Below are 25549 nucleotides of genomic sequence, written 5' to 3' on the forward strand. Positions count from 1 at the left end.
TAGTCACGCTAGGATCATGTTAACATTGTAATCCAACATTATAATCGACTCAGTAACATGATACCGACGCCCCACCGCTACGAACTGAGCCTGCAATGGGAATCAAAGCCACGGTCGTGCTCCTTCGAAACGCCAGCACTCGTGATTACGAAGCCAAAAATCGGTTTAAATATTCTTGACCTTCACCAAGGCAGTCCTAGAAGAGCGTTAAGCCAGCTGCATGTTGCTCAACATTTATGGAAGCTCTGCAAAATCCACCCATCCTGACATAGGTCCTTGTCTAGTCCGAACCTCGAGGTATATCTATGCGACAATCTAATATTGCCGCGAAATAAGAACATTTCACTTCTGAACAAGCACAAACCTTGCATAAGCAAAGGATCGCAGCAGAACCGTTCGGGTGTACCGGGCAACACCTACGGAAGATGGGGTCTCAGGAAGAATATCGGTTCAATTACTGCTACAGTATACCGGCAAAACCGGATCTTTGTTGTCCTGTTTGCCGGATGTGTATCCCGAGTCCCGCGGTACCAGGCTTGCGAAGCTCAGCTCAGCATCTGCAGGGCTGCTGTAACGTCATCTGGTACGAACGCCTGCTTTGTGTTTCTGTCCGTCCATGTCTTTTTGAACCTGCTATAATGTTGCGGTCTTCTTTCCGGGTTTACTTCTATTGAAACACGACACTACAATCCGGTGCTTTCTCATCTAGGGACTGTGTCCACTGGGTTTATTCGAGATTCAGTCGTTTCCCTTTCTCGACCTAGAATCTCTATTTCAATCGTCGCTACAAGAAGCGTTGATTAGCGGCTGGGTAATGCCCTGGGAGGATCTTTTGCAGGCCGTATACAGACAAACCCAGCCTTGAGCTCTCGCTTGCAGACTGCGAAACCGAACATCAGCTATAAGTCGGTTCTCTCTGGCCCGACATATTCTCTAAGTCCCATCACACGGGCTAGTTTCAGTCGCTTTCACACAAGTCACTTTGTTCTCCGTTTGGGAAATAAATATTAGCAGTAGGGACATAATCAGGATTGTTGCCCCGTCACCGTTCTGCATTTCTATGAACGATATGGGATAAGGCTTATACTTTCCAGATTGAAGGCAAACATAGTGCCATTATCGACAGCAGCGGACAAGTCACGATCCCTAAAAGGCTTCAGAAAGTGCTGTTTTGTTGAGACACACATTTTGTGTTTCTGTCTACATATATACTACCAACCGCTATCAATTGACACGGATGCTTGCGGTCTTCCACACCTGTTCAAGCCAATTTGTTCAGCAGGTTCGAATCCAGTGAGTGGCCCATTATCTCCAACATCTATTTGCCGCAACTCAAGCCCGAAAGACTTTTCTATCGTATAAATACCCTGTCCGGATGTGCGGGGTTTCCTTTTCATCATCGGGAAGTGGCGGAGTCTCGGCGCTGATAACGAAAAACATGTATCTACCCCTCCCATCGAATCCTTGAAGGCGTCGAAGCTTCTGGCCCTTCCATTGTGAGGTTCAGTTTGCCCTACCCCTCCTCTAGAAGACACCACTGCGTACTACTGCAGGTGCTAGGTAAGTCTATTCCTGAATCGAAAGGCCTAGGATGAGGGGTTCAATGCCCTCGGCTTGGGACTTAAGGAATTGCTCGTTCTAAAGAGGGCCTAGAGCGTCGACTGACCTAGTGACAAGACAGACTTGAGAAATTTTCAGCATTGGACTCCCAGTGCTGAGGCAAATGGTCGGACTATACATCCTAATCTGGACCAACCGCACTGATTCTGTCATTGATGGCATCGAGCAGACTTTCGCAACGCCAGCGCGTTATCCGCACGCTTCTTCGCCACTTCACGGCAGCACGAAATCGACACACGAGCTGGTGCAATGATGATGACTGAAGACTCGGACTAGAGCGGGGTCAAATGCAGCCGAGCAAGGCTCTGCTCGAGCTGGTCATGGAAGCCAAACACCGACCCTCGTGCTGGATAGCCGTCCTTCCCGAGTTACTCCCGAGACTCTCAGACCGGCCTTCGATGGCACCATTTGAGAGCTGTTAAGCCCCTTAGCCATTGTACTCCGGAGTACGTCCTTGCCAAGCACCTCGCCCGTCTCCTCAGTCACTGTGCGTAGTTACTGCGTAGTGTAACAGAAACGGCGGTGACAATGACCCCCTTTTCTTCACGGGGGCCGCATCCTAAGCTCAGCGATTGTTCTTGGTGGTGCTTGAATGCGGCTATGGTCCGTGCATTGGACGAATGTCTCATCCGACTCCTGATTCTATGGTCTTGGCTGATTGAGGCTATTCGAGATGTCACGGGCGGCCACGAGGGCGACAAATACACTATTTTGTGGGCGTGGATAAATTCGAGGCTCTCAGCATCCGAAGGATTTTATCGGTGTGACGGTTGCTGCAAGTCAGGCAGTAGCTCCAGATTACAAATTTACGGAACATGGTGCTTTGTTGTTGTGTTGCTGTTGTTGTTGTTGTTGTTGTGCGTTGGAGCGGACCCCAACCCAAAGGATCCCCGGTTAATTTAATTGCACACTGCAAGGGGAAAGCAGACGGCTTCCTTTGCCTCAGGAACGGGTGGAGAGAGAGTGGGTGGGAAAGTGGGTGGGTGAGTGGGTGAGTGGATGAGTGGATGCCTTAGACGCTTCTAGTATCGGCCTAGCGCCCACTAATCAGTCATCACGCCCTCCTCCCCTTTTTCCCTTCACCTCTAAGGCTCAGCTCCAATCCTCTTCCACCCACAAAGAAACGGAGGCAAATCAAAGCCAAAGAGAAAACAAAACGCGTTCCTCATCCTCGCAACAGACAAAGCCTCATGTCGCACAAACACATGAAACAAAACACGAACGCAAGGGAAGAGGGGTAGAGAAAGCCCATTGCAGAATGAAAGAGAAAATCAAATTAGACTGGGGAACCATCCGGGCGAATCCGAATTGATCCAGGGGTTCGGACTCAATCAAGGGTCAGCATTGAGCAAAAAACGAGTCAAAACCAGTGAGACTAGCTTCGCGACCATCAAACCCTGTCTGGTAAGACCGCCAGACCCCTCTTCCATGGATCCGGATCCAACTATCTCGTCATTGGGCTGACACCCTCAGGAACCAAAGCTAATACGGGGCCTGGTCGGGTTAGTGACCTCGCTAAAGCCCACATCCAATCGTCCTTATACTCGACCGGGATAAGCCTGCATGCGAAAAAATCCAGAGGCGAGAAAGGAGTCGGGCTCTCATCCACCGCAACCCAGACCACGACCGCCAACGCAGTACGTACAGTACTGTCCCGGTGCCACCGGATGTGCTGGCGGAGCTTCGTGGCGCCGTGAATTTGTTTCTCGGCAGGCGCCGTGTAGACGACTCGACGTGAGTAATGTCCCCGGGGCATTCTTGACGGCCCCAGGGCCAATCGACTTGGCTCAAAGCGCCCCTTGCGACTCGCCGAGGAATTTTCCCGACCCATCGCTCGTGTTGTGGGCTTGCGGTGCCTCTGGCTGTGACGGGCTCGAGACCGATGGCCTCGAACCTTGAACTTTCCTAGGGGCTCTTTTTGGGTTCTTATTTAGGGTCCGGGTCCGCCTCGCTCACGGCCGTCCCTTTTTCTTTCCTGCTACCCCGGCGCGTCGCATAAAACATCGATTTGTTTCACACTCGTTCGGCTTCGAGCAGCGCTCCCCCTACGGAAACTCTCCTCCACCCGGCATTGTCACTCAGACGCTCACTCATTCGCGTCTTTGTCCGTCGCCTGTCACATTCCTTTGACTCGGTAGCTGCGCTCGCCTCATTGCCAATTCGCGTATATATCTTGTCCGACCCCGGCACTCGATCATTTTAAGCCATACACTACACAATCCTCTATACATTCCAAGCCATCAAAATGAAGATCAGCGCTATTGCCTCTTCCCTGTTCTGCCTGGCGGCTGCCCAGCTTGTCGCCGCTGACGCCGACACCACCTCCACCTCGACGGTGACTACTTTCCTCACTCGGACGCTGGTTCACGTCGACACCGTGACCTCCTCAAGCGCGTCTACCACGTCCGCACCTCTGATTCCCACCCACGCGCCCAGCGCTCCTAGCAGCTCGGTGGCTGTCAGCTCCTCTGCCGTCCCGACTTCGCTTGTCGTCGCTCCTTCGGCCAGTGCCTCAGCCACCGCGTCTTCCGTTTTCACCGGCGCCGGCAACGTCAACACCGCTGGCATGCCTGTTGCGCTTGTCGCCGGATCTCTGGCTCTGATCATGGGCGCTCTGTGAGCAGAAGTCAGCAGACTTAACAATCGCCGGCTCCGAGGCCCAGGGTACACATCATGACCACCAGACTCTTTTATCACTTTTCGAACTGTTCCTATTTCTTTTTTTTTCGTCGCTTATACTTAATTTCTCTTCGTTCGACCTCAGGTTCGCTGATCGCGATCAGGGAACCGGATGGGACGCTCGGTTATGGACCCATATACCCCTTTATGACGTTTCAGATATGACGAGTTGATGGATTTGACGGCTGGTGGTGACCAGCGCAAGTATCTCTCCGGGGATCCGTTTATATACCTATTTACTTTCTTACTTTCTTGGGGTCTCGCTGTGAGCTTGGAAGCTGTGCACATATGTAGTGGTGAAACCAATGTATAGTGGCCGCCCCAATCGACCATTTTTGTTTAGCCGCAGAGATAGACATAAATTTAAAATAGAATCCGAGTCAGACAGAGTGAATCCAGAAATAGCTATCCAGTATTGTAGATAGCAAGACTGTCCCAGCAAAGGGTGTGTTATCAATCTCGCACTCCCTCCGTAGTCCGTCCGCACTTCTCGCCCCGCTTTGAACCAGCGCGACGCGTCTCCAACAACAACACCAAAAAAAAAGAGAACCCCCTCCATTCTTCAACTCAATCGCAAACAAATATTCTCATTCCTCAAGCATTTCTTGAACGACTGACAGCTCTGACATGCAGGGCCAGCGTCAAGAAAGGCTAGTGTAATTCATCCCCTTAGCGCCTCCCCAGCTTGATCGACATTCTCTCGGACGTCATTCTACCCGACGGGTGCGAGGTGATCTGATCTGATCTGATCCGATTTCCCGATCGCTTGCCTGCTGCCAACTCCGACTCGGAGGGAAAGGGCGTGGTTTGTGTTTCGTTTTCATCACTACAACCCTTCCTCGACCACATCATCTCAATTCGATCAGATAAAAGCCGAGAAAATGGACCCAACCCTCGATCCCCCACTCCCACCACCCCCGCGTCGCATCCACCACCGCGCCTCGCCAACCCGCCGCCGCGATCATTACCAAAACAACCACAACCACCACTACCGCCTCACCGCCACCGCCACCGCGCGCTCCCGCTGCGACGACCGCTCCAGCCAACCCTCCAGCGACCCGGCCTTCTTCTCCAGCGACGATGTCCCCGGCTCCGGCGGCTTGGAGAACTACACCGCGGGCTCGGCTGCAGGTGCAGGTGCAGGCGCAGGTGCAGCTACCCACACAGCACACCAGCATCACCACCATGCTTCCGGAGCCGGGGGCTTGGCGGGCACTCGGAAGCGCCGGTATCGCGGGACGTGGTGGGGGGAGAAGATGATGTCGTCGGGCGGGCATCAACCGCAAGGCCAGGAAGGGGCTAAGCGCAATAAGAGGGTGGATTGGAGGGAGAAGAGGTTGGTCGATAGTGGGGTTTGGATGGGGAGTGATGATTCCCTGGCCGGGGGGTTTTTGGGCTCCGATGCGTCGTGGGGGGAGGAGGTTTGGGGGCAATTTGTTGGGGAGGGGGAGGGGAAGGGGGAGGGGGTTGATGGGAAGGGGATTGGGATTGGGATTGGGATTGGGATTGGGAGGAGGGGGGAGGAGGGGGAGAGGATGTTTGATGGTGAGGTGGAGGTCGAGCAGCAGCAGCAACCACATCAATGGGGGGAGCAGGTTTCTGGGTTTGCGAGCTCGCAGGGTCAGGGGCAGGGTCAGAGGGGTAGCGTGCTGGGATTGGGGGGGTTGAGGCGCGGGATCGAGGAAGAGCCCAGGGAGCATCAGATCGCGCGGGCGATTGTGAATGATTGTCTGGAGAGGGGGGATGATAGTGTGGACTTGAGGTGAGCTTCTGTTCCTGCAGTATTGCTTATCAAGATGCCCTCTGAGCATCACTGACAACAACAACAACAGCGGCGGAAACCTCCGCAGCATTCCGTCCGGCCTGCTTCGTCCGCTGCAGCACCTCACCAAACTCCCCGCCATCAAGGAACCCCCCGTCACGGAAGACGTCTACACCTCGCTCGAGCCGTTCCTGCGGCTGTTCCTCGCCGGCAACGCCCTGCCCAAGCTGTGCGGCGAGCTCTTCGAGCTGGACACGCTGCGCGTCCTGAGCCTGCGCAACAACAAGCTCACCGAGATCCCGGCCGCGATCCGCCGCCTGACCATGCTGCAGGAGGTCAATCTGTCCGTCAACCGGCTGCGCAGCCTCCCCTGGGAGCTGCTGTGGTTGATCCGCAAAGGCGACCTGAAGCATCTCACCGTGCGGCCGAACCCGCTCCTACAGATCGACGACGGAGCCCACGACCCCGAGGCCGCCGTGGCCGAGTGGCACGTCCCCCGCGAGGAGCTGCGGTCGTGCGTCTACGAGGGCCCCGCGCCCGAGCAAGCCTGGGCCCCCGTGCATGTCGCCACCGGCCCCGTCCGCCGCTACAATGCCGAAGGCGTGCTGCTGCTGCCGCCGGCCGGCAGCAGCTCGCAGCCTGTTGGAACAGCAATGGAGCTCGATGCCCCCAGCGACACCGACCCCGACCCCGACACCAACCCCCAAGACCGCCCATGCCCAACACCCCTCCCTCCAGCTGCATCGCGCGTCCCCTCCCTCCGCGAAGTCGCCCTCCTCTCGCTCACCCGCTCCCCGTCCTTCGATCTCCTCTCGGACGCCGAGCTGGCCGGCTACCCGGCCTTGATGCTGCGGCTGCTGCGCGACGCAAGGGAGGTGCGCGCCGCCGGCGGCCGCAGCTGCTCCGTGTGTCACCGCGGGTTCGTGCTCGCGCGCACCGAGTGGATCGAGTGGTGGGACTGCAGCACGTACGAGAATGGGTTGAAGGGCCCTCGGCCGTCCGGGGAGGGGCTTCGGCCGTTGCCCTTCCGGCGGTTGGGGTGTAGTTGGGGGTGTGTGCCGGGGGCTGAAATCTGAGGGGGTGTGTGCGTGTGTGCTGAGATCTCAGATTTGAGGGGGATTGCCGCTGCGGGGGGCTGTATATACCGTGCACGGTTCAAGGGTTTCTGTGATGGCTTGGGGAGTGGCGGGGTGTATGTATTGTACATTTTGTATCATCTATGACATATACTTAGACCATTAGCTGTCGGCTTACGGGGCAGGATGCAGCGAGTTTGACTGATGTGTTTGAGCCTGTTGTTTGTGTTTGTGGTTTGTTCATTTGCATGTTTGCAGGATGTTTTAATGTGGATGTGGGTGTGGTTTCTTCTTGACCAGGGCTGAAATGTAGTCACATTCTACTGGTGGCGTGTATTCTCCCGTCCCTTTCTGGGATGGATTGACGAAGAAATGGATATTAGATTCTAGAAAGTCAAGGGCGTCCGACTGTCTGGCGGGAATAAATCCCACGACCACGACCACGACTATTTCCGCTCACGCTTATAATGCAGACAATTCAGTGTATTATCTCTCTCCGCAAGCAACAAGACAGGCATCCACACCGAATACCTTCAGGACCCCAGCCGTCAAATCTACAACTTCCCCCTCACCCTGCCCATACCCTTGGGCCTCTCCACCCCCAAATCCCCCACCGAAGCCTCGAACCCCTCCTCCGAAGCCCTCAGCATCTCGCCCCCCTCCGACTTCTTCGACCGATAACCGCCCCAAAACCGCTCCTCCGCCTCATACCTCGCGAACCAACCGCCCAACCACCCCGCCATCCTCTCCGCGCACCACCCCACCTCCTCGACAACCAACATATGCGACCCCGACCCCAGCACCGCCTTCTCCACCTTCCCCTCCTTGCATCCACCACTCCCGCCCGTCCCGGACCCCGTCAACTGGATTTTCTTGTCCTGCTCCGCCGGCGGCGAGAGATAGCTCCGGCCCCCAAAGACCCAAAGCACGCTGGGCCGCACGAAGGGGAGATTACGCATGCTGATCTGGCATTCCGGGCGGGAGACCCTGAAGGGCCGCTCGAATTCGCTGTCCCAGTCCGGGAGGAGGAGGGGGTCGATGTTTGCGGCGGCGGGCTCGAGGTTCGGGACGCTGTAGCTCCATGCTTCGTGGTGCTTGGTTGTCGTTAGGGTTACTGCTTTGGTTGGGGTGGGTGGCGGGGTTTGGGCGTTTTCTGTGGGGTTGCTGCTGTTGCTGTTGTCTCCCGGGGTTGAGGGCGTGGTGGTCGCAGGATACAGCCGGGTCGGAAGCTCGCGCAGCCCGAAGTGGAGGTACCGGGACGCGGCGCGGGGGTCCCAGCGGCGCAGCAGGGACTTGCGGAGGGCGGATTCGGCGGCGGCGCGCGAGGGCCACAGGTCTTTGCGGAGGGCGGCGGAGCGGGACGGGTTGGGGCTGCGGCCCGCGGTGCGGCTGGCGAAGTCGAGGATGACGGGTTCGATGAGGATGAGGGTCGAGAGGAGGCGTGGGTGCATGATCGAGAGTTGGACTCTGTTTTTTTGCTTGGTTGTCAAAGGTGTGTCTTTGGTGACGTTTGGGGAGAATAGCGTACAGCTGCGCACATCCCATGCTATGGGCGACTCCGATCATCGGTCGGGTCATTTCCTCGCGGAAGTGGTTGACCATGTGTAGGAGGTCGCGGGAGTGGTCGAACCAGTTTGCTGTTCCGATTGTGTTAGTCTTCGATCGATGATATCGCGGGCGTTGGGGGTTGGGAGGGGGGCTTACTGTGATCGCCCTGGATATCCTCGTTCAGGACACCGCTGGCGCCCTGGTTCGAGACGTCGGCGACCCAGATGGCCCGTAGCGGGACGGAGTGTTGCTTCAGCTGGGCATAGAGGTCTTCCCATAGTGGCTCGTAGATTTCCTGGGCTTTATGATCGGGACGCCATTCTTTTGAGGTCTGCTAGACTGACTTACCTTGGGAAAGCCTGTGCCGTGCGCCCCGATAATCGTGACAGCATGTTCGGGGATAGGGTCGGGTCGGTCGACAGGGATGTATTGTTTGATGGCGAGTCGGAGAGCGGTCTCTTGACGGCCTTTGATGGCGTGGTGGTGATCGCGAATATGCTGGCCGGGAATCGAGTGCTCAATAATGTGAAATGGACTGGTCTCCATGATGTTTGGTGTTTAACTTGGAGGTTTAGATGTTGTAGTGGTGGTGGTGTTGGTGGTGGTGGTGGTGAGCTCTGGGGAAGTGGAGTAGAAGGAAAGCTTGAGTGCGGGTGCGGGGGAGGTTCCAGTGCGGAGTTCCAGCGCCCTTTCGGGTTGATTTCCCCATTGTTACTCCGTACTGTACAGTAACTTAGTGACTTAGTACAAGCTGACTGACTAGTGCTGATCTCAGCTGATTCCTGTTCACATGAATTCCAGTGACACCATCCACGCTGCACTCTACAAGGGATACATTTTTACACAAATTGACATGTGATGATGAGTAAAACTTCGTCCCTCCATTCTTAGTCTCGCAGTGTCAGATAACTTCGGTGCTGACCTACTCCTACCCAAACAGTGCCGCGATCTCATCCTCGTACAGGCTGAGAGTCTGCAATCGGGCTACACTACCCTTGATTGTACGCACAAAAGGCTTGTCCTTGCTCGCAATTATGATCCGGTCCGCCGAGAGTTTGACACAGTCATGCACATGTGCATTGACCTTTTCGAGATACGGATGTAGACTTTCAACCAGAGACTGATGATCATGACCCACCTCCGCTTCGGGGAAGAATTCGACAACGAGCACAGGCGCTGGACGACCGTGGCCACCGATCAAAGCCGACTTCACGCCCGGGTGGGCTTCAACCTCAGGCTCCAACAGCGAGGCATGCAGCCCGTCCGCGTGTGCGAGAGCCACGTAATCGTCGGTACGCCCGATGATTTTCCACGAGCCTTTGTGCTCAGGGTGCTCAACCCACAGATCCTTGGTCTCGAAGCGATCTCTGTCCGGGTACGCAGAGAAAATCTGCTGCATAGCACATTCTGGTCGCCGAAAGAACACTAGCTCATGTAGATTATTGAAACGATGCTCGAACTCGGCGCCTGCGTGTTTCTGGAAGGTGATGTAGTCCCACGGGCGGTCCTTGTCTTGGACTGTGGTGAAATAGCCCCCTGCCTCGGTGCTGCCTATACAGGGCACTAGATGAGTGTATGGAGCCAGTTGTGCACCGGCCTTGGCAGAAAGAGGCGCCCCGGCAAAGTGCACGTATTTGAGGTTGCGTAGAGCCTCCAGTCCAGACGGTATGAGACAAAGCTCATCGATGAGGGCGGGAGTGAGCAAGGCTCCATCCACTCGGCCATGACGCAGGATGTCCGCAACAATCGGGGGTGAAGGGGGAACCGAAGGACCCACGACCGCGACCATATGAACGAAGGAGGTCATAGACAGGGTCATCACCGTACCCACAAACTAGAATAGTCAGTACTCCGCGCGAGAAAGTAGACCCACAAGTTCTAGACACACATGAAGCGAAGGTAATGGCGTATACCACCGTTGAAGAGCATATTGATGCACGTGAGTATACTCGATGTCCGGGAGAGATGCAGCAATGTCTGGACTCGTCATCATCCGATGGGTATACGTAATGGGTTTGGGGAAGCCTAACTCAAGCTTGTCAGCAGGCAGTGTACCAGAAGTAGTCATAGCCCACGGAGGATGGATGTCTACCTGTTGTGCCAGACGTATGAAAGACAATCCACGGGTCATCCTTTCCCTCCTCCCAAGTCTTTGCATACGTATACGGCGCAGCCTCAGCATCCTGCAAGAAGTCGCCGAGCTCAGGAACCGTCAAAGTCTGAATCTCAGGTGTCTCCCGAAGAATAGCCGCAACATGGTCTGCCATGGATGCAGGTCGCAAGTATACCGTGCAGTTCTTCTGCCGGAAGATACGTAGTTGAGCCTCGGGCGTGATGAGGGGAGAAGGAAGTACGATCTATAGAACGACATCAACGTCACTTCCTTGTGGGCAAGAGAAATACAGGGCAACAGACCACTTTCTGTAACTTGGCCGCGGCAACAGCAAGAATAGGATAGCGAAAGTCCTTGGGTCCTGCATAGGCAAAGCATTGAAATAGCCCTGTTGTGGCAGGTAGATTCTGGTGAAGCCAATGGGCGGCGTGGTTGGCTGCGTTGTTCAGTTGTTGGAAGCTGATGTCTCGAAAGCCCCGCGAGAGATCGGCGTCGTCGATGGGGACTGACACCCACGGGCTGTTGGGTTCGTTCTTTGCACGATTCTCCACAACGCTAGCGAGAATTCGCTGGCCGTGTTGGATGCCTGGTAGAGGAAATGGTGATTTTAGTTGCTCCATGGTAATGTTTCTTGGGGTGGAGAGAGATGGGGAAGGAAGTGGATGGAGGGGAAGAGGAAAGAAAAGATGTGGGAGAGTGAGGGGAAGAGCAGAATGGCATCCCGGTGATCAGCTGCAAGGGAGTGTGTCGCACAAGGACTTTCTCTCCATACATGTACTCCATTTTAACGATGCTCATGGAGCAGCATGGTGTAGTCAATCAAGTCAGTCGAACATGCTTGTCTCCTCTTCGTTTAATTTGGCCAAATACGCTAGATATCCAGTGAGGCTTTGTGGTCCGACCGAGGCATCAGGAGAATGGTCTGAAAAGAAGCTCAGTGTCCTGTAGCATAGCACAGCTGGAACAATCCAAATCACTCTGACTGTATTATGAAATGGAGGCAATAGAGAGTGGTCATGTTTCTTTTATCATCAATTCCCCATCAATTGACTTTCAATTGACTTTCAATTGAACCTTTGTGTCAATGGCAAAGACAAGATAGACAATGCCGGTAAATTTCAGGCAAGTAGGATCTACACAAACATTGAAGGCCGAGATACTCGAAGTCAAAACAATGCCATTGTTCACAAGTAACGAACAAAGCCGCTGTAGACACGGATCACCTTATATAGCCTCGAAACAGCATCCTGCCCCGGACTCGCAAGACGATCTAACCCAAGGTTGCTGATACTCCACGCCTTGACCCTCGTTCAAAATGTGCTCCACCATGTCTCGATTCACCACCATCAAGAGTCTTTACGACCAGGCTCAGATCTGCGACGCAATGCTCCAGGAGCTGGTCAGCCACCGGGTGCAGAGAACCCTTTCGTTCGCGGATGTCCATAACACATTCCGCCGCTTCGTCAAGGAATCTCGCTTCCTGACGAGCAAGAAAGCATCGGTGAGATACCAGGCCAAGCACCAGACGACCATGGATCTATTCACCTATCTGTTCAGGCTCATCCGCGTCAACCTGCTGGTGCTTTTGGTTAGGAAAGCCCCGCGGGTCACCTTTCTAGAGAACGTGTACAACCTCATCAACAAGATGCGGGTGCATCTGCTCACCTCCGATGCGCGGAGCAAAAAAGGGCACGGCGGCAAAAGCAAACATCGCCTCCGGAAGCATGAGGAGGACCCTTCCATGTTCTCAGTGTTGGATGCCGACAACAATGACGTGACGTCTCGATTCAAGGACTTCGTGTTCCGCATCATCAAGCAGATGTTTCCCTGCGTCGACTCCAAGCTTCAGGCTCGGATCGGGACAAGGCTGGTCGACAGCCGCATCGCCATCGGGTATCATCAGCACAAACATCGCGGACGAAGCCGGGGGTCGAGTAGCAAGCGGAAGACGGTTCGGGAAAGAAAGCAACCACTGCGGGACATGCCCGACGTATTCGCCTGGCCCCCAATGCCGCGATGCAAGGACGGTGAGCCCGAGTTCCGATGCCCCTACTGCATGGTCTACTTCCCCGTCGGGGACTTCGATGAGGTCCGGTGGGAGGATCACGTTCTGCAAGACGTGCGACCCTACCTGTGCCTCTGGGGCTCGTGCTCCAGCGTCTTCGGCAGCATGAAGGCATGGATCAAGCACATGGACGACCACCGACGCGCAAGCGCGGGTGGGCAAGCTCATCCACTCGAGCAGTGTCCTTTCTGTGGTCTCCGTGATGAAGATCACGGCTCTGGAGGACACGGGAACGAGGGCCTCTTGCGGCATATTGCGGGCCACCTCGACTACCTGGCTCTGCTTGCTCTCCCCGGGCCAATGGATACGCTCTTGGAGATGCACCTTCAAGGAAGGAGGATCGGCATCGAACAGTACGAGCATGCCGATGACGCCAGAGGCAGGCAACGCAGCCGCAGCGACCTAGCTGCATTTGCCTCGGCTATTGGCGATGTAAGTTCTCGTAGTCCTAGCCCTCTACGGATCCGTGATAGAGATTCTATGATGGTGGAACTTGACCGCAGCTCGGTCCGTGGAGGAGACCCGGAAGGAAATCCGGAAGGAGAACACCACGGTGAACAGGAGCCTCATGCTGAGTATGAAGAGAACCCTTTCAGAGATTCGGCAGAAGATGAGTCCTCAGATGAGGAGCCCGAAAAACATCGCGATCTGCATTCCGACGAAGAAGACCATGCGGACAACGAAGAAGAGGAATATCATGACGATCAGCCAGAAGAGGAGGTTGTAGACGCCCCTGAAGATATTTCCCTAATAGCGCAGGAAGAGCGCCCCCAATCCCCGGAAGAGGTCCTGGAAAATCAACCTGATGCAGACCCAGACCCCTCTGAAATTAACCCAGAGGCGGACCAGGAAGAAGAATCTGGAGGCTCTGACGCTGAAGAGCAGGATCGAGCGAGTAACCCTGATGATGATGATGATGATGATGATCCTGAGGCAGGACCTCAAGGAACGCTTGACGATAGCCGTCGAAAAAACCGGGGAAGTAAGATACCCAAGCTCAAAAAGAGCCCTTCGCCTGAGGACGAAACAAGGGGGAGAAGAAGCGGCTCGCGAATGCCACAAAGGGTGTCTTTCCCCGTACAAACCGGTTCCTACAAAAGTCTGTTTAATTAGATAGCGAGTCAAATTGAGAACACATTTTGTTTTTGTTTTTTTTTTTTTGTTCTTTGTCATTAATTACCATCATTTAGCTAAGTACTAAAGTGTCCTGAAACCGTTGGGTGTGTTTTCTTATTCGGCTGCATGCCCCTTTCTGTAGAACGAGGAACTTCCCCATGGTTTTAGTAATTAATGTTAGCCCACAGGTACAGGACAAGGCGATCAATGAAGGCGACCAATGGAACATAAATCAATGAGAAGCATGAGTTTCACTCCAGTAAGCTCATGGCCAGGTCATTACATTCCTTCAAAAAGTAAAATCCTCGTTCAACTCAAACTATACATTCCAGATCTTTATACGATACCTTCAACATGTTGTATAACAGCCTGGTTGGTAGATATTCTGCACATATAGGCTTGAGATTCCAGTGCCAACTAGACGTTCGAAGAGATGTATATTGAATTTGTGACATTAGAAAATGGTCATAGACTATCTAGTAGAATTATAGTGTTGAGGTTCAGCGATTTTGTGACTGGGTATCCATTCTTTACACCCTTGCTTGGCTAGAGCACCTCCTACACAACAGACGGCTGCTTCGCCCCGCTCCCTATGGCTGATCTCTCGTCCGTGTCCCGGTCCCGATCGAAGGTCTCCAGATTAATATGGTCTTGCTTCACATTTGAGATCAATTGTGATCCGTCATCGGGATCGCTCCGCCGCGACCGGGCCTTCGTGCCTTTGACTGTGAATACCCCGAGGCGAGACCTCGTCATCCAGCCCGCCACTTGGTTGAGCAGGGGTCGCAGCCCTATCATGCAGGCAGCCGAGAGATACAGGCCACTTTCAACGGTCGTCCAGGTCATTAGGTTGATATCCGCCCCTGCAGCTAGTCAGAGACCAAACACGTAGTGACATGGGGAGGAGAAGGGTTCCTTACAGGTCGGGTCGGTCATAGACAATTTGGCGGCTGTGAAGAAGTAGGAGGTTCGGACACACGACGCAATGAGGCCACTACAGAACTATTAGACTTCTAGTACACAAGAGCCCGTTTGACGAGAGCACATACCAGCTGCCCGACAGAAACACCATAGCAATCCCGGCTCTTCTGGCCAGGGACGCATGAATAGTCCACACGGTCGGAATGGGCAGGATCAGGATAACCACGTCTCCAGCGATATTCAGCAGGCCAGACATTCGGTAGAAGAGGAATTGATCCACACACCACCCGCCGGGGATGCTGCGGTCCCAGAAGTATGCCAGCGGGCGGCATTCCGTCAACCCGACGATTGCCTGCGAGAGGACGAACAGAATCAAGTAAACGATGGTGAGGTCCGTCACGATGCGCGTGAGGCCCGGCGGGAATATGCGCCGGAACAGGACCAAGATCGAGGTCCGCGAGAAGGTGTTCGAGAAAGCGGTCAGCCAGCTGAGAGAATAAAGCAATTTTCCGCGTATGATTAGCTTCTCGGGGTCGTCCATCATCACGGCTTCTATGTGACGACCGGAGCCTCCATGTGTGATAGCCACTGTAGAGGAAGGGGGGTTTAGTTGGGACTGTCGAGAGTCACTAGATCAGCGTTTCCACTCACTATAGCCTGTTATACATGCTCCCAGGCAAAGAAGCCAAGCAGGAGCCAGCAGAATATCGTCCCAGCCGCTGGAGACATGGGCAAGGCTCCGCACATATATGCGTAGGGCTAGGAGAGTGGTGGTGAGTACAACGATGACTGTCGTTGCGGCCGTGAGCCGACCCGAGATGTCTTCGTTCAGGTAGCTGTCCGTGACAGCGGTCGCCATGATTGTTGCCGGCAACTGTCTCTCACGAGGGCATCCGATCCGACTGTCATTCAACTCAGCTCGATCGACCGATCGGAGAGAGTTAAAAGAAGCTGGTAGGAGTGTTACACCCACAGGAGTGAAGAAGAGCTAAACCTCTCATCTTTGCTTGCTAAGCCTTCGAAGTCGCCGTGACCGAGAGACATGAAATGCAGGCGTGGGTCGAATGGAGAATGGGCATGGTGAACGGGATTGAATGTCCTGTACCACCTGCATTAGAGATTGGTGAGACGGTGGTCAGCGCCGAGAGAGGGATGATAGGGATGATTTACCAGCAGGTGCCAAACAGCTACCACCTACCTAATCGACTCCGCCTGGCAAACCCCCTCGCTGCAACCCCTCCCGACCGACAGTTGGCATTTCCACAACGGGACGATCTGGCGGTCATCCATGGACTCTTATTGCCCCTCAGCCCACACCCCCCTCCCCCCTCGAAATAACTCTCGGTCATCCCGACTCATTCCATGGTATGTCAGGCAACCGAGCCCTAGTTTGTATGACTAGGCTGTGTCGACTCTATTTAGTGGTAGAGGAAGTGCAGTACGAAAGCTGTCTAGGTAACTCCACTACCACAGAAGTTCGGGAGTAGTACAGACTGAAAGGCTGACTCGCATTGAGGATCCAGTAGTAAGATAAATGTTCACACGGTGCATACTAATGAGTACTGCATGAACCGAACTGGACCCTGATTTGCCAGGAGCCAAGCCCAGCTGCATCTTGCTAGCTAGTGAGGATCTTTCATTTTCGATTCCACAAGCAAATCACAACAGATACATAGCATTGTACACTCAACAAGCAATAGATATTTCCTGTGGAGAGATTGTGTTGGCAAATGAGAACCCAGAAGCTCCATATCACGGCTGTCTAGACCACCGTCCGGGGTAGTATATCTCTGCAGAGAGATAGGAGGTTAGACTAAGCCGACCGTCCTTATTACCACAGGCGATATATGTCTGCAGTCCGCACGCCTCATCAAGGGAACGGAAGGATTCGACTAGCCGTTCGAGGGTTTGCACGAAGCGTTCGGCTTGCTCGGCTCGCCCACGGCGCGCCAAATACTCAACTAGACCCTGAACAATTGCTCGGTCACTGCGCGCGTAGTGCCGCACCGGAATGTACACCTTGGTGTCAGGATACCGTTGGCCTTGCTTGAATCCGAAATTAAACAACACACCTGACGTCTCATGGTCCTTAGATGGTAATTGCTGATGATTGGGGAAATCGAAGGGCAGCCCTAACGTGAGATGCCACAATTCTCGAAGCTCCTCCAGGGCACGGGTATCCCAGCTTGGCAATGCGCCTGCCATCGAGAGTGTCTCCTGAACACTGTCGAAACTGGTCGCACAGGATCGAAAGTACACTTTAAGATTGGCAACAGATGGATGCACGCAGTCAACCGCCACGCCAATTATGATAGGTGGAGTGGATGATTGTTCCTGCCGTCGCAGGAATTGCTCGATACAGTCGTAGGCTGGAAGCCTATGTTGCTGTTGTAGGGCTCGGCAAGCCTGATGCAGAACGTCAAGCCGTGAGCCGCCCAGTTGATCCGATGTCGAATGTGGGACATGGTAGGATTTACATCTGTGCCCGTGCTTCTCCAGGTTGAAGGCGAGGAAAGTTGTCGAGGGGCTGGAGTGGGAGGGTGACTCCTTGCGCGGCAGAGTCGTCGGTCCCCGAAAGGCTTGGGCAAAGTGATCGAACCAACGCCAATCGGCGGCGGGAAGGATTCCCCGTAGCTGCTGCACGCATCCCAACGGTGCCGTCCGATTGTAAGGGTCCTGTGAGGTGCCTGCGAGCCTCCCAATTGGCTCGAAGCTATACCGGATGGTGGGAGCGAGGTTCTCCCAGCTCCAACTGTATTCTATCGGAGAAAAGTCGTCCGTCATGAAACTTCTCCATCGCACTGGACGAGGCTGGTCCCTGCCAGCCTCTCCCACCAAAGGACGCGGCCCTAAGCAAGGGGCCACATAGCGGCTCACTGTCGTAAGAGCCGCCTGCTGCGTAGTGTGGTCATACTCGGCGCCATCCAGAAGAATTCGCAAATCTCTGCGTAGTGTCTCTCTCCAAAAGACAGTATCCATCGGTGTGAAGTGTCCTGGGCTACTCGGGGATGTTTCCATGGGGATCGGCGAGAAAAGTGACACTACCGAACGTGCAAGAACCGCCCTGTACTGAAAATGTGGAGACGTCAACAAGAAGCTCAAAACAATAAGTGAGACGTGTGATAAGCCAGCCGTAAGGGGGGGGTAAGGTTTTATTTGTTTTTGACTTCTTACAGGTGAACCACCGAGAATTCGGGGTCGGCCCCGAGCATATTGTAGTCGACCATGGCTCGGAAGGCAAATAACTCCTCTCGGGTTAATAGGCATTATACCTGTCTTTATGTAAAAATGTAAGCATGTAAAGAATCTTTGAATGTTTAATGTCAGGAAGACCAAAGTGGCTGGTAGATGAGTGCAACAAGAGAGAGAAAGAGAGAGAGATGATGATGATGGTTATGAGAGGAAGAGGAGAAGAGAGGTAAAGATAGAATTTTGGTATATGAAAGAGGTTATTGGTATGAGAGCTAAGGTGGGGGGGGGGAGGGGGTAAACCGTCCGGAGTAGCGCTTTTTATGCACCGCGTTTGACAGTCAGGCGTGCAGCTGTCACCGGCTTCTCCAGTCCCATGCTTCTTCTGCTTCAGCTCACCTGTCTTCATCATCGTATCTAATTCTTCCGCTCCTTACTCTTCCGATCACACAGCTACCGCTATTGTCTTCATCTTTATCATGATACAAGAATATCCATTGACTATCATCGGGGTCCTTTTGCTCCTAGGTGGATGGTATTTCATTACCACCATCACTGCCTGCTCCAAGCTAGCTCGACTGAAGGGCTGTCAGCCGCCCAAAAGTTATCCCCATAGGGAGAGGTTGCTGGGTTTTGACTATCTGCGTGACTCTATACAGGCAAGAAAGAGCCAATGCTACCTGAGACGCGAGCAACAGCTACACCAAGAAATTGGCAACACCTATCGATCCCTCTTCCTAGGACAGTGGGTTTTGAACACAATCGAGCCTGACAATGTGCGAGCCATCTTCTCCACCAACTTCACGGACTTTGATACCGGATCACGACGCCATAGGGCCTTTGCACCATTGCTGGGAAATAGCATCTTCCAAATCGATGGGGTGCAGTGGCGGTCGAGACGTTCCCTCCTGCATAAATGCTTTACTCAATCTCGCATTGGTGACCTTGAGTTTTTCGAGCCTCATTTTCAGACTCTACTCGCTGTTATCCCCGTCACCGGGGAAGCCTTTGACTTAGCTCCGCTGTTCCATCGTTTTGCGGCCGATGTTGCTACCGACTTTCTGTTCGGGGAGTCACTTGCATCGCTCGAACATCCAGATAGGCTCCAGTCAGGCTTGCTAGAAGCATTCTACGAGGCAGCAGCAGGATGTGAATTTCGATGGTTGCTAGGACGCTTTGCCTTCCTCTGGCCACAGCGAGCATTTATGACGCATGTTCGTATAGTGCATTCATTCATCCAACCATATGTCGACAAAGCAATCAGGGTAAATCATGAAGACCTGGGAAAGGATGAGATCGAGAAGCATCAATCAAATTTTCTGAATCAGCTCAGTCAAGTACCACAGGATGGACTATCGCTCCGGGACGAAATCACAACCCTGTACTTTGCCGGTGCAGACACCGTCGCCGCCCTCTTGATCAACTTATTCTTCATTCTTTCAAAGCGTCCTGGTATATGGGAGCGCGTACGCTCAGAAATACAGCACTTACGCGGCCAGCCACCTACGCTGCAACAATTGAAAGGTCTTAAATATGTGAATGGCTGTGTATTCGAGAGTAAGAGGTCTTCGCACCTGATAGGACGACGATGCTAACGACCGATTTCCCATCAAGGCCTTCGCATTCATCCGCCACAAGCTTCCAATTCTCGAATTGCTAACCGAGACACGGTTCTTCCCACTGGCGGGGGGGCCGACGGCAGCTCGCCAATCTTCGTATCAAAGGGTACGATGGTGCACATCGCGACGTATGCCATGCACCGCCGTCACGATCTCTGGGGTGACGACGCAGAAGAATTTGACCCCGGCCGCTGGCTCGACCAAAAGCAGAATTGGGTAAGGAGTCTTTCCGAATGACATCAGAGTTAGCTCCTAACCCCATCGCAGAAGTTCATCCCCTTCCTGGGCGGACCGAGGAATTGCATTGGCAGTAAGTGTTTCCATCCAATCCGTGCTCATGGCGGCGTCCGTATTAACGCCACATCCACCATCGTAGTGGATCTGGCCTTAAATGAAGCCACTTATGTTCTCACTCGCCTGGCGCAGCATTTTCGCTCAATAGACTCCAAAGATCCGAACGAGTGGGTTGAGAGCGCCGGTCTTGCGCTGATGTCCAAAAATGGAGTTAGAGTGGCGGTGGCTTGAGAGGTAATACTCCGTACCCCGTAGTAACCACAGGTTTCATGACGGGAGGCTTACATGAAGCTATTGACTCACGATACTACTTTCTTGCAGTCCGATAAGACACTAGTGAGCGTTGGTGGATCGGACCCCGGGCTAGGGGACGCCTTGCATAAGTGCCTGCGGAGAAGCGGGTCTGGATGATATGCCACCTTTCGGCGGTGTTATGCGCTGGAAGGAATTAGAGTGACAGCCTAATTTTGAAGCCTAACTCGATGTTGCACAAGTCTGACTGCGCTGATAGCCTCATCACTGTCACGACTGGCTTCGAAACCCCACAAATTGTAGTAAGCCGGTACAGTACTTAAAAGAACAGACATCAGGCAAGCCCAAACCTGGCGATTTTTCGCGGACATTCTTGTCCCCAGCCAAGATGCAGTCCTTCAAATTCCATACATCCTTGGTGGTGCAACAATGGAAACTGTGCCGCCAGCTAGCAAGCGAACCAGGGGTGGAAGTGACCATCGACGGTGACACCTTGGACATCCCACATGTCGTCTATGTTGCAAGGTGGGTCACAAATTCCTTTTGAGCCTCCTTGCGCTAATGATGTGTAGACATGCTCAGAGCGTGAAAATTGATCCAACAGCATATTCGGAGGTCAATAAAAGTCACAACGCCTTACTGGATAGTCTTTCGTCAGGAGACGTAATCTACGGTATGTGATCCTATCAATACAACTCCTTGTGAGCCTGAAGTTGATGCATCTGCTTCGCTACTAGGTGTCAACACCGGCTTTGGTGCCTCTGCGCATACTCGCACGAAAGATGTCCAAGCGCTTCAACGGGTGCTGACTCGAGAACTCGGTTATGGCATCCTTCCTCCGGGTGCTCGAGATGCTCAACCTCGCCGACGCAGCGTTTGTGAAGACCATCGTGAATTTGTCCTCGCACAGGAGGAAGCACGCGAGTCGTACTACCTGCCATTGACCTGGGTTCGGGGTGCTATTCTACTAAGAATCAACACGTTGTTGCGAGGTCATTCGGCCATCCGCCCGGTCATCTTGGATCGGTTGGAGGCACTGCTAACGCATAATATCATTCCTCTGGTGCCCATTCGCGGCAGTATCTCTGCGTCTGGAGACCTGAGTCCGCTGGCATATATCAGCGGTGTCATCCAAGGAAAGCCTACAATCCGGGTGTTTCCCACCTCCGGTCACGATGGGGATCTTTACGCAGATGAAGCCCTCGCTGGTGCAAGTATCACGGCAGTCGACCTGACTGCAAAGGAGGGCCTCGCAATTGTTAACGGGACGGCTATTTCGGCGGCCTGTGGTGCCCTCGTGCTTCATGACGTGCAGCAACTGGCTATGCTCTCTCAAATCCTGACAGCCATGACTGTGGAAGCGCTTCTTGGATCGCCAGAGAGCTTCGATCGCTTTTTCGGGGAAGTCCGTCCACACCCCGGGCAAGTCGAAAGCTCTCGCAACATCCGAGCATTCCTGAGGGGTTCCCAGCTGGCTCGGACCAAGGACGGGAAAAACGGAGCTCTGCGACAAGACCGATATTCCATCCGCACTGCGGCACAGTGGCTCGGTCCGGTGCTAGAGGATCTACTCCTTGCCCACCAGCAGATGAGCATCGAATGCAATTCGACCACGGATAACCCGTTAGTGACCCACGACGGCGAGTTCCTGCATGGGGGCAATTTCCAGGCCAAGGCCGTGACCACCGCAATGGAGAAGAGTCGCCAGGGAGTGCAGGCCATCGGCCGCATGCTGTTCACGCAATGTCAGGAGATGATCAACCCAGCCACAAGCTGGGGCCTGCCCCCGAACCTGGTCGCCGAGGAGCCCAGCAAGTCAGGGATCTTCAAGGCCATCGATATCTACATTTCCGCTCTCCAGTCGGAGTTGGGATTTCTTGCTGGCCCGGTAAACCATGTCCAAAACGCCGAGATGGGCAATCAATCGCTGAACTCCCTAGCGTTGATCTCAGCCCGATACACCGCCACGGGCGTGCGGGTTCTGACCGAGCTCGCCGCCGCGCACCTCCTCTCCGCATGCCAGGCCCTAGACCTTCGCGCCATGCAGTTGCTGTTCTTGGACTCGATCCGTCGTCCGTTTGCGGTGCTGCTCGACGAGTTGCTGCAAGCCATCGAGCCAGATGCAGACGATGAGAATGACACCGGATCCATAGATGTGGAAGCTCTATCGTCTGCGATATGGCTGCACCTTGAGAGGATGCTCGACTCCACTGTCACGATGGATGCGAAGGACCGCTTCCTGCACATCGCGAAAAGCATGCGGGTGCCCATCCTCGACCATGTCGGGGCTTGTGCATCGTCTGCCGAGCTACTCGGGGCGCTGCATACCTTTGTCGAAGACACGGACTCCCTGCTTCTGGACGCGTGGTGTGTCAATCGAGATGCGTATCTGATCCACGGCAACGCCAGTGCGTATTTGGGGGTGGCATCGAAGAAGGTCTATGCGTTTGTGCGGCGGACGCTGGGGGTCCCGTTTTTGTGCACGGCTCAGATCTTGACGCCGACGGCTGAAGCGATGAGGACGGGTCAACGCCGAGCGGCGCCGACGGTGGGCTCCTACACGGGGGTGCTCTACCGGGCGATTCGACGGGGGGAGATGGTTCCTCTGATGACCGAGCTGTTGGAGGAGTGTCTGACGGAGCATGAATTGAATGAGTGATCTGCGTACAGTACTTCAATAGTTGCAAAAACATGGTTAGCATAAAATGTGGCCACAGCCATGTCCCGGGGTAAACTACAGATACAGAAAGTTACAAAGTTCCCATCCAATATACACTACGCACCGCACCAGTCCCAACTCCCCTGAACCACAACACCAGCCTCCACCTGATCCAACCGCACCCTTGAACCCTTACACCCTTCCACCCTCACACCCTCAAACCCAAACCCAACCCAACCCAGCCCCACCCCTCACCTCGTAGCCTTCTCCAAGTCCGCCGCCCACAGCGCCGCCCCAACGGTATTTGTAAAAGCCATCACAATCGACGCAAACGGAATCATCTCCAACGCGAAAGCCGCCATGCCGAACCTGCCCACACACAAAAGATTAGCCCCCATCTCATGCACCCCCATCCCATCCCATCCACACTAGAAGAGAAGAAACTCACGCAGTATACGCCCCCCTCCTCCCATCCCCACCCACCCACCCCTCGCGCTCCTTCCTGCCCCACCCCTTCAACTGAAAGTACCGGGCGTGCGCCACCGGCCCCACGCGCTTCCCTTGCACATAGATATACGCGATCGTGCCGACGACCGGCACGAAGTTGAGGGGCAGGTACAGCAGCGAGCGCAGCAGCATCTGCGGCGAGAGTCTCTCGATCGGGTGCTTGAGGCGGGTGCCAAGGCGGTGCTGGGCCCCGCTCGTGGACGAGGACGGCGGGACGGCGACGGCGCGCTCCCGCGCGACGAGAGCGTCCTCGCCGCGCTCGAGCAGCGTCGCGTCGAAGGTGTCGGTCAGCGCGTCGGCGAGGAGGAACGACCGCGCCAGGTAGGTGGTGATCGTGGAGGATTCGGAGAGCACGAGGAGGGCGGCGGAGAAGGGCGCGAGAAGAGGCCCCGCGGTGAAGGTGAGCAGCGCCACTTGCGGGAGGTAGGTGAAGAAGAACATGGTCGTGGTGATGCCCAGGCCCAGGGTGAGGGTTTTGATGGACCGCGAGAGGAGCGGCGTCCACAGGGGGCGGTGGTGGAGGGTGTAGATTATTCCCTGGTTTTCTTTTTCTTAGGAATTTGGGGGATGTTTTGGGAGGGGTGTAATGGGGGGGGGACTTTACTTTTATGGGGTAGATGTATGTGCCGGAGAAGAGGAGGTCTTTGGCGATGGCGCGGAGGTGCGCGATTTCGTTGACCAGGGTTTCTTTGAGGGTGGACATTTTCTGCTTGGTTTTGTGGTGGTGGATTGTGGTGGTGGTTGAGTGTGGTGAGTTTCTGGTGAAAGAATTGGACGTACTTGAAGGGAGCAGCAACCAGAGGAGGGGAGAGGATGAAGATCGTCATGATGTCGCAAAAAGCTTGGCCGGGCTTATCGATAAGAGCTTCCGATAAGATAAGCTGATTGTCTGGGTGTGTATACAACCGGCGACAACAAACAACTATAAACCCAACCCAACACAAACAAACAGCATCAACCTCAACTCCATCTACTTCACCAATCTCATCCACTGCCCTACACATTCTCCCTCAAACAGTTATAGGCTACAACCACCCACCCATCCAACACCCAACCGCCTCCCTCCCCCTCCCCAACGCCTCCCTCTCCCCGGGAACCCCCTCATCCCCCCTCGTGAAACACCCATGCTCCACCCCCGGAAAAAACCGATACTCGAACTCCACCCCCCTCTCCTGCAGGTTCTGGATAGTGAACGCCTTCATCTGGAGCGTGTATACCGGATCCCGCTCCGGCGCCAGCACCTGCACCGGCACCTGCACCGCGGCAATATCCTCCTCCGTCAAGAGACTGGGATGGCCAATCGATACGCAATCCACCAGGTATTGCTGTTGGCCTGCACCATCACTATCACCACGACCATGACCACCACTGCCCCTGATACCGCTACCGCTACCCCCCTCACCCAGCGCGCAAGATGACTCCCCCAAGCCACCACTCCCCAGCTCACAGCCCCCAGAACAGTCGAACAACAACCCCCCCAACCGAACAGCAGCCCATCCCCCCCAGCAAAACCCCACAACCCCAACCCTCTCAAACCCCAGAGTTATCCTTACATGCTTCGCAAAAGCCACAACCTCCGGTTCGCGAATGGCCCGCGCATTGCGGGCCAGAAACCCCTGGAGGTCGAGTTCGGCCCAGCGGCCGGCCAGGATCGGGGCGGCGGGGAGGGTCTCGCCCCCAAAGAAGTCAGGGAGGAAGACGGTGGCGTTGGCGGAGTGGGCGTAGCTGTCGGCCAGGAGGCGGAGGTTGGGGAAGGTCCAGCCGAGGAGGTCGTGGATGACCAAAATGGCGCGGGTGGGGTTGTGGCCGGCTGTGTAGACGGAGTGTTGTTTGAGGGGTGTGGTTAGGGTGGTGGTTGTGCCGGTTGGGGAGGTGGGCCATGGGCGGGGTGGGGTGCGGAGGCAGCAGGGGGGAATTCGTGGGGTGGTTGTTGTGGACATTTTGGGTTTGTCGAGAGTATAAGAGCCTGGAGCCCTGAGGGGAGGTGTACTGTACGAAAAGGTGTTCAGGGGTCGGGTGGTGAGGGGCTCTATATATGCTATGCGTACTCTAGGCTAGCAGCTAAGGGATCATCATCCCTGTAACTACCACAAGGCTGGAGCCAACGACGTAACAACAGAAGTCACAAC

General features: G+C 54.7%; 12 protein-coding genes across 12 annotated transcripts; 5 read left to right on the forward strand and 7 right to left on the reverse strand.

Moving 5' to 3' along the window:
• Positions 1-3658: 3658 nt before the first annotated feature.
• Positions 3659-4391, forward strand: BO95DRAFT_251360 (uncharacterized protein). The gene has a single exon (XM_025581434.1). It carries the CDS (start codon positions 3866-3868, stop codon positions 4238-4240), a length of 375 nt encoding a protein of 124 aa, XP_025438585.1. The 5' UTR covers positions 3659-3865; the 3' UTR covers positions 4241-4391.
• Positions 4392-5019, reverse strand: BO95DRAFT_251359 (uncharacterized protein). Its single transcript, XM_025581433.1, has one exon. The coding sequence runs from the start codon at positions 4856-4858 to the stop codon at positions 4544-4546; it is 315 nt and encodes a 104-aa protein (XP_025438586.1). The 5' UTR covers positions 4859-5019; the 3' UTR covers positions 4392-4543.
• On the forward strand, positions 4833-7610 carry BO95DRAFT_476117 (leucine-rich repeat domain-containing protein). The gene is made up of 3 exons (XM_025589907.1): positions 4833-5844; positions 5986-6061; positions 6132-7610. The coding sequence occupies exons 1-3, from the start codon at positions 5181-5183 to the stop codon at positions 7135-7137; spliced, it is 1746 nt and encodes a 581-aa protein (XP_025438587.1). The 5' UTR covers positions 4833-5180; the 3' UTR covers positions 7138-7610.
• Positions 7611-7691: 81 nt separating this feature from the next.
• On the reverse strand, positions 7692-9280 carry BO95DRAFT_476118 (putative toxin biosynthesis protein; the record flags this gene model as incomplete). The annotated part of the gene is made up of 4 exons (XM_025589908.1): positions 9034-9280; positions 8842-8980; positions 8666-8774; positions 7692-8604 (listed from the first exon to the last, which is right to left on the reverse strand). Exons 1-4 carry the CDS (start codon positions 9229-9231, stop codon positions 7692-7694), a joined length of 1359 nt encoding a protein of 452 aa, XP_025438588.1. The 5' UTR covers positions 9232-9280.
• A 215-nt stretch (positions 9281-9495) lies between these two features.
• Positions 9496-11418, reverse strand: BO95DRAFT_421418 (putative AMP-binding enzyme; the record flags this gene model as incomplete). Its single annotated transcript, XM_025584566.1, has 4 exons — positions 9496-10519; positions 10574-10710; positions 10778-11042; positions 11101-11418. The coding sequence occupies 4 exons, from the start codon at positions 11416-11418 to the stop codon at positions 9614-9616; spliced, it is 1626 nt and encodes a 541-aa protein (XP_025438589.1). The 3' UTR covers positions 9496-9613.
• A 556-nt stretch (positions 11419-11974) lies between these two features.
• BO95DRAFT_505277 (uncharacterized protein) lies at positions 11975-14038 on the forward strand. Its single transcript, XM_025591155.1, has one exon. It carries the CDS (start codon positions 12114-12116, stop codon positions 13974-13976), a length of 1863 nt encoding a protein of 620 aa, XP_025438590.1. The 5' UTR covers positions 11975-12113; the 3' UTR covers positions 13977-14038.
• Positions 14039-14537: 499 nt separating this feature from the next.
• BO95DRAFT_456116 (uncharacterized protein) lies at positions 14538-15759 on the reverse strand (the record flags this gene model as incomplete). The annotated part of the gene is made up of 4 exons (XM_025588386.1): positions 14538-14842; positions 14900-14973; positions 15029-15488; positions 15552-15759. The coding sequence occupies 4 exons, from the start codon at positions 15757-15759 to the stop codon at positions 14538-14540; spliced, it is 1047 nt and encodes a 348-aa protein (XP_025438591.1).
• An 893-nt stretch (positions 15760-16652) lies between these two features.
• BO95DRAFT_517449 (aromatic prenyltransferase) lies at positions 16653-18127 on the reverse strand (the record flags this gene model as incomplete). Its single annotated transcript, XM_025591900.1, has 2 exons — positions 16653-17964; positions 18075-18127. 2 exons carry the CDS (start codon positions 18125-18127, stop codon positions 16653-16655), a joined length of 1365 nt encoding a protein of 454 aa, XP_025438592.1.
• Positions 18128-18568: 441 nt separating this feature from the next.
• Positions 18569-20233, forward strand: BO95DRAFT_476121 (cytochrome P450; the record flags this gene model as incomplete). The annotated part of the gene is made up of 4 exons (XM_025589909.1): positions 18569-19646; positions 19704-19924; positions 19976-20018; positions 20085-20233. 4 exons carry the CDS (start codon positions 18569-18571, stop codon positions 20231-20233), a joined length of 1491 nt encoding a protein of 496 aa, XP_025438593.1.
• Positions 20234-20642: 409 nt separating this feature from the next.
• On the forward strand, positions 20643-22913 carry BO95DRAFT_476122 (aromatic amino acid ammonia-lyase; the record flags this gene model as incomplete). Its single annotated transcript, XM_025589910.1, has 3 exons — positions 20643-20779; positions 20827-20927; positions 20992-22913. 3 exons carry the CDS (start codon positions 20643-20645, stop codon positions 22911-22913), a joined length of 2160 nt encoding a protein of 719 aa, XP_025438594.1.
• A 251-nt stretch (positions 22914-23164) lies between these two features.
• Positions 23165-24123, reverse strand: BO95DRAFT_467251 (uncharacterized protein; the record flags this gene model as incomplete). The annotated part of the gene is made up of 3 exons (XM_025589274.1): positions 23165-23282; positions 23362-23957; positions 24025-24123. 3 exons carry the CDS (start codon positions 24121-24123, stop codon positions 23165-23167), a joined length of 813 nt encoding a protein of 270 aa, XP_025438595.1.
• Positions 24124-24445: 322 nt separating this feature from the next.
• On the reverse strand, positions 24446-25404 carry BO95DRAFT_421433 (dienelactone hydrolase family protein; the record flags this gene model as incomplete). Its single annotated transcript, XM_025584567.1, has 2 exons — positions 24891-25404; positions 24446-24764 (listed from the first exon to the last, which is right to left on the reverse strand). Exons 1-2 carry the CDS (start codon positions 25358-25360, stop codon positions 24446-24448), a joined length of 789 nt encoding a protein of 262 aa, XP_025438596.1. The 5' UTR covers positions 25361-25404.
• Between the last annotated feature and the right edge of the window lie 145 nt (positions 25405-25549).

The sequence above is a fragment of the Aspergillus brunneoviolaceus genome (genome assembly GCF_003184695.1).
Source record: "Aspergillus brunneoviolaceus CBS 621.78 unplaced genomic scaffold BO95scaffold_70, whole genome shotgun sequence".
NCBI lineage: Eukaryota > Fungi > Ascomycota > Eurotiomycetes > Eurotiales > Aspergillaceae > Aspergillus > Aspergillus brunneoviolaceus.

What these genes read in the sequence shown, in the direction of transcription:
- BO95DRAFT_251360 (XM_025581434.1), top strand. Translation starts at nt 3,866, where the DNA reads ATGAAGATCAGCGCTATTGCCTCTTCCCTGTTCTGCCTGGCGGCTGCC.
- BO95DRAFT_251359 (XM_025581433.1), bottom strand. Translation starts at nt 4,858, where the DNA reads ATGGAGGGGGTTCTCTTTTTTTTTGGTGTTGTTGTTGGAGACGCGTCG.
- BO95DRAFT_476117 (XM_025589907.1), top strand. Translation starts at nt 5,181, where the DNA reads ATGGACCCAACCCTCGATCCCCCACTCCCACCACCCCCGCGTCGCATC. An exon ending in GGGGGAGAGGATGTTTGATG is followed by an intron (nt 5,845 to 5,985) that starts GTGAGGTGGAGG and finishes GGATCGAGGAAG; the next exon opens with AGCCCAGGGAGCATCAGATC. An exon ending in GATGATAGTGTGGACTTGAG is followed by an intron (nt 6,062 to 6,131) that starts GTGAGCTTCTGT and finishes CAACAACAACAG; the next exon opens with CGGCGGAAACCTCCGCAGCA.
- BO95DRAFT_505277 (XM_025591155.1), top strand. Translation starts at nt 12,114, where the DNA reads ATGTGCTCCACCATGTCTCGATTCACCACCATCAAGAGTCTTTACGAC.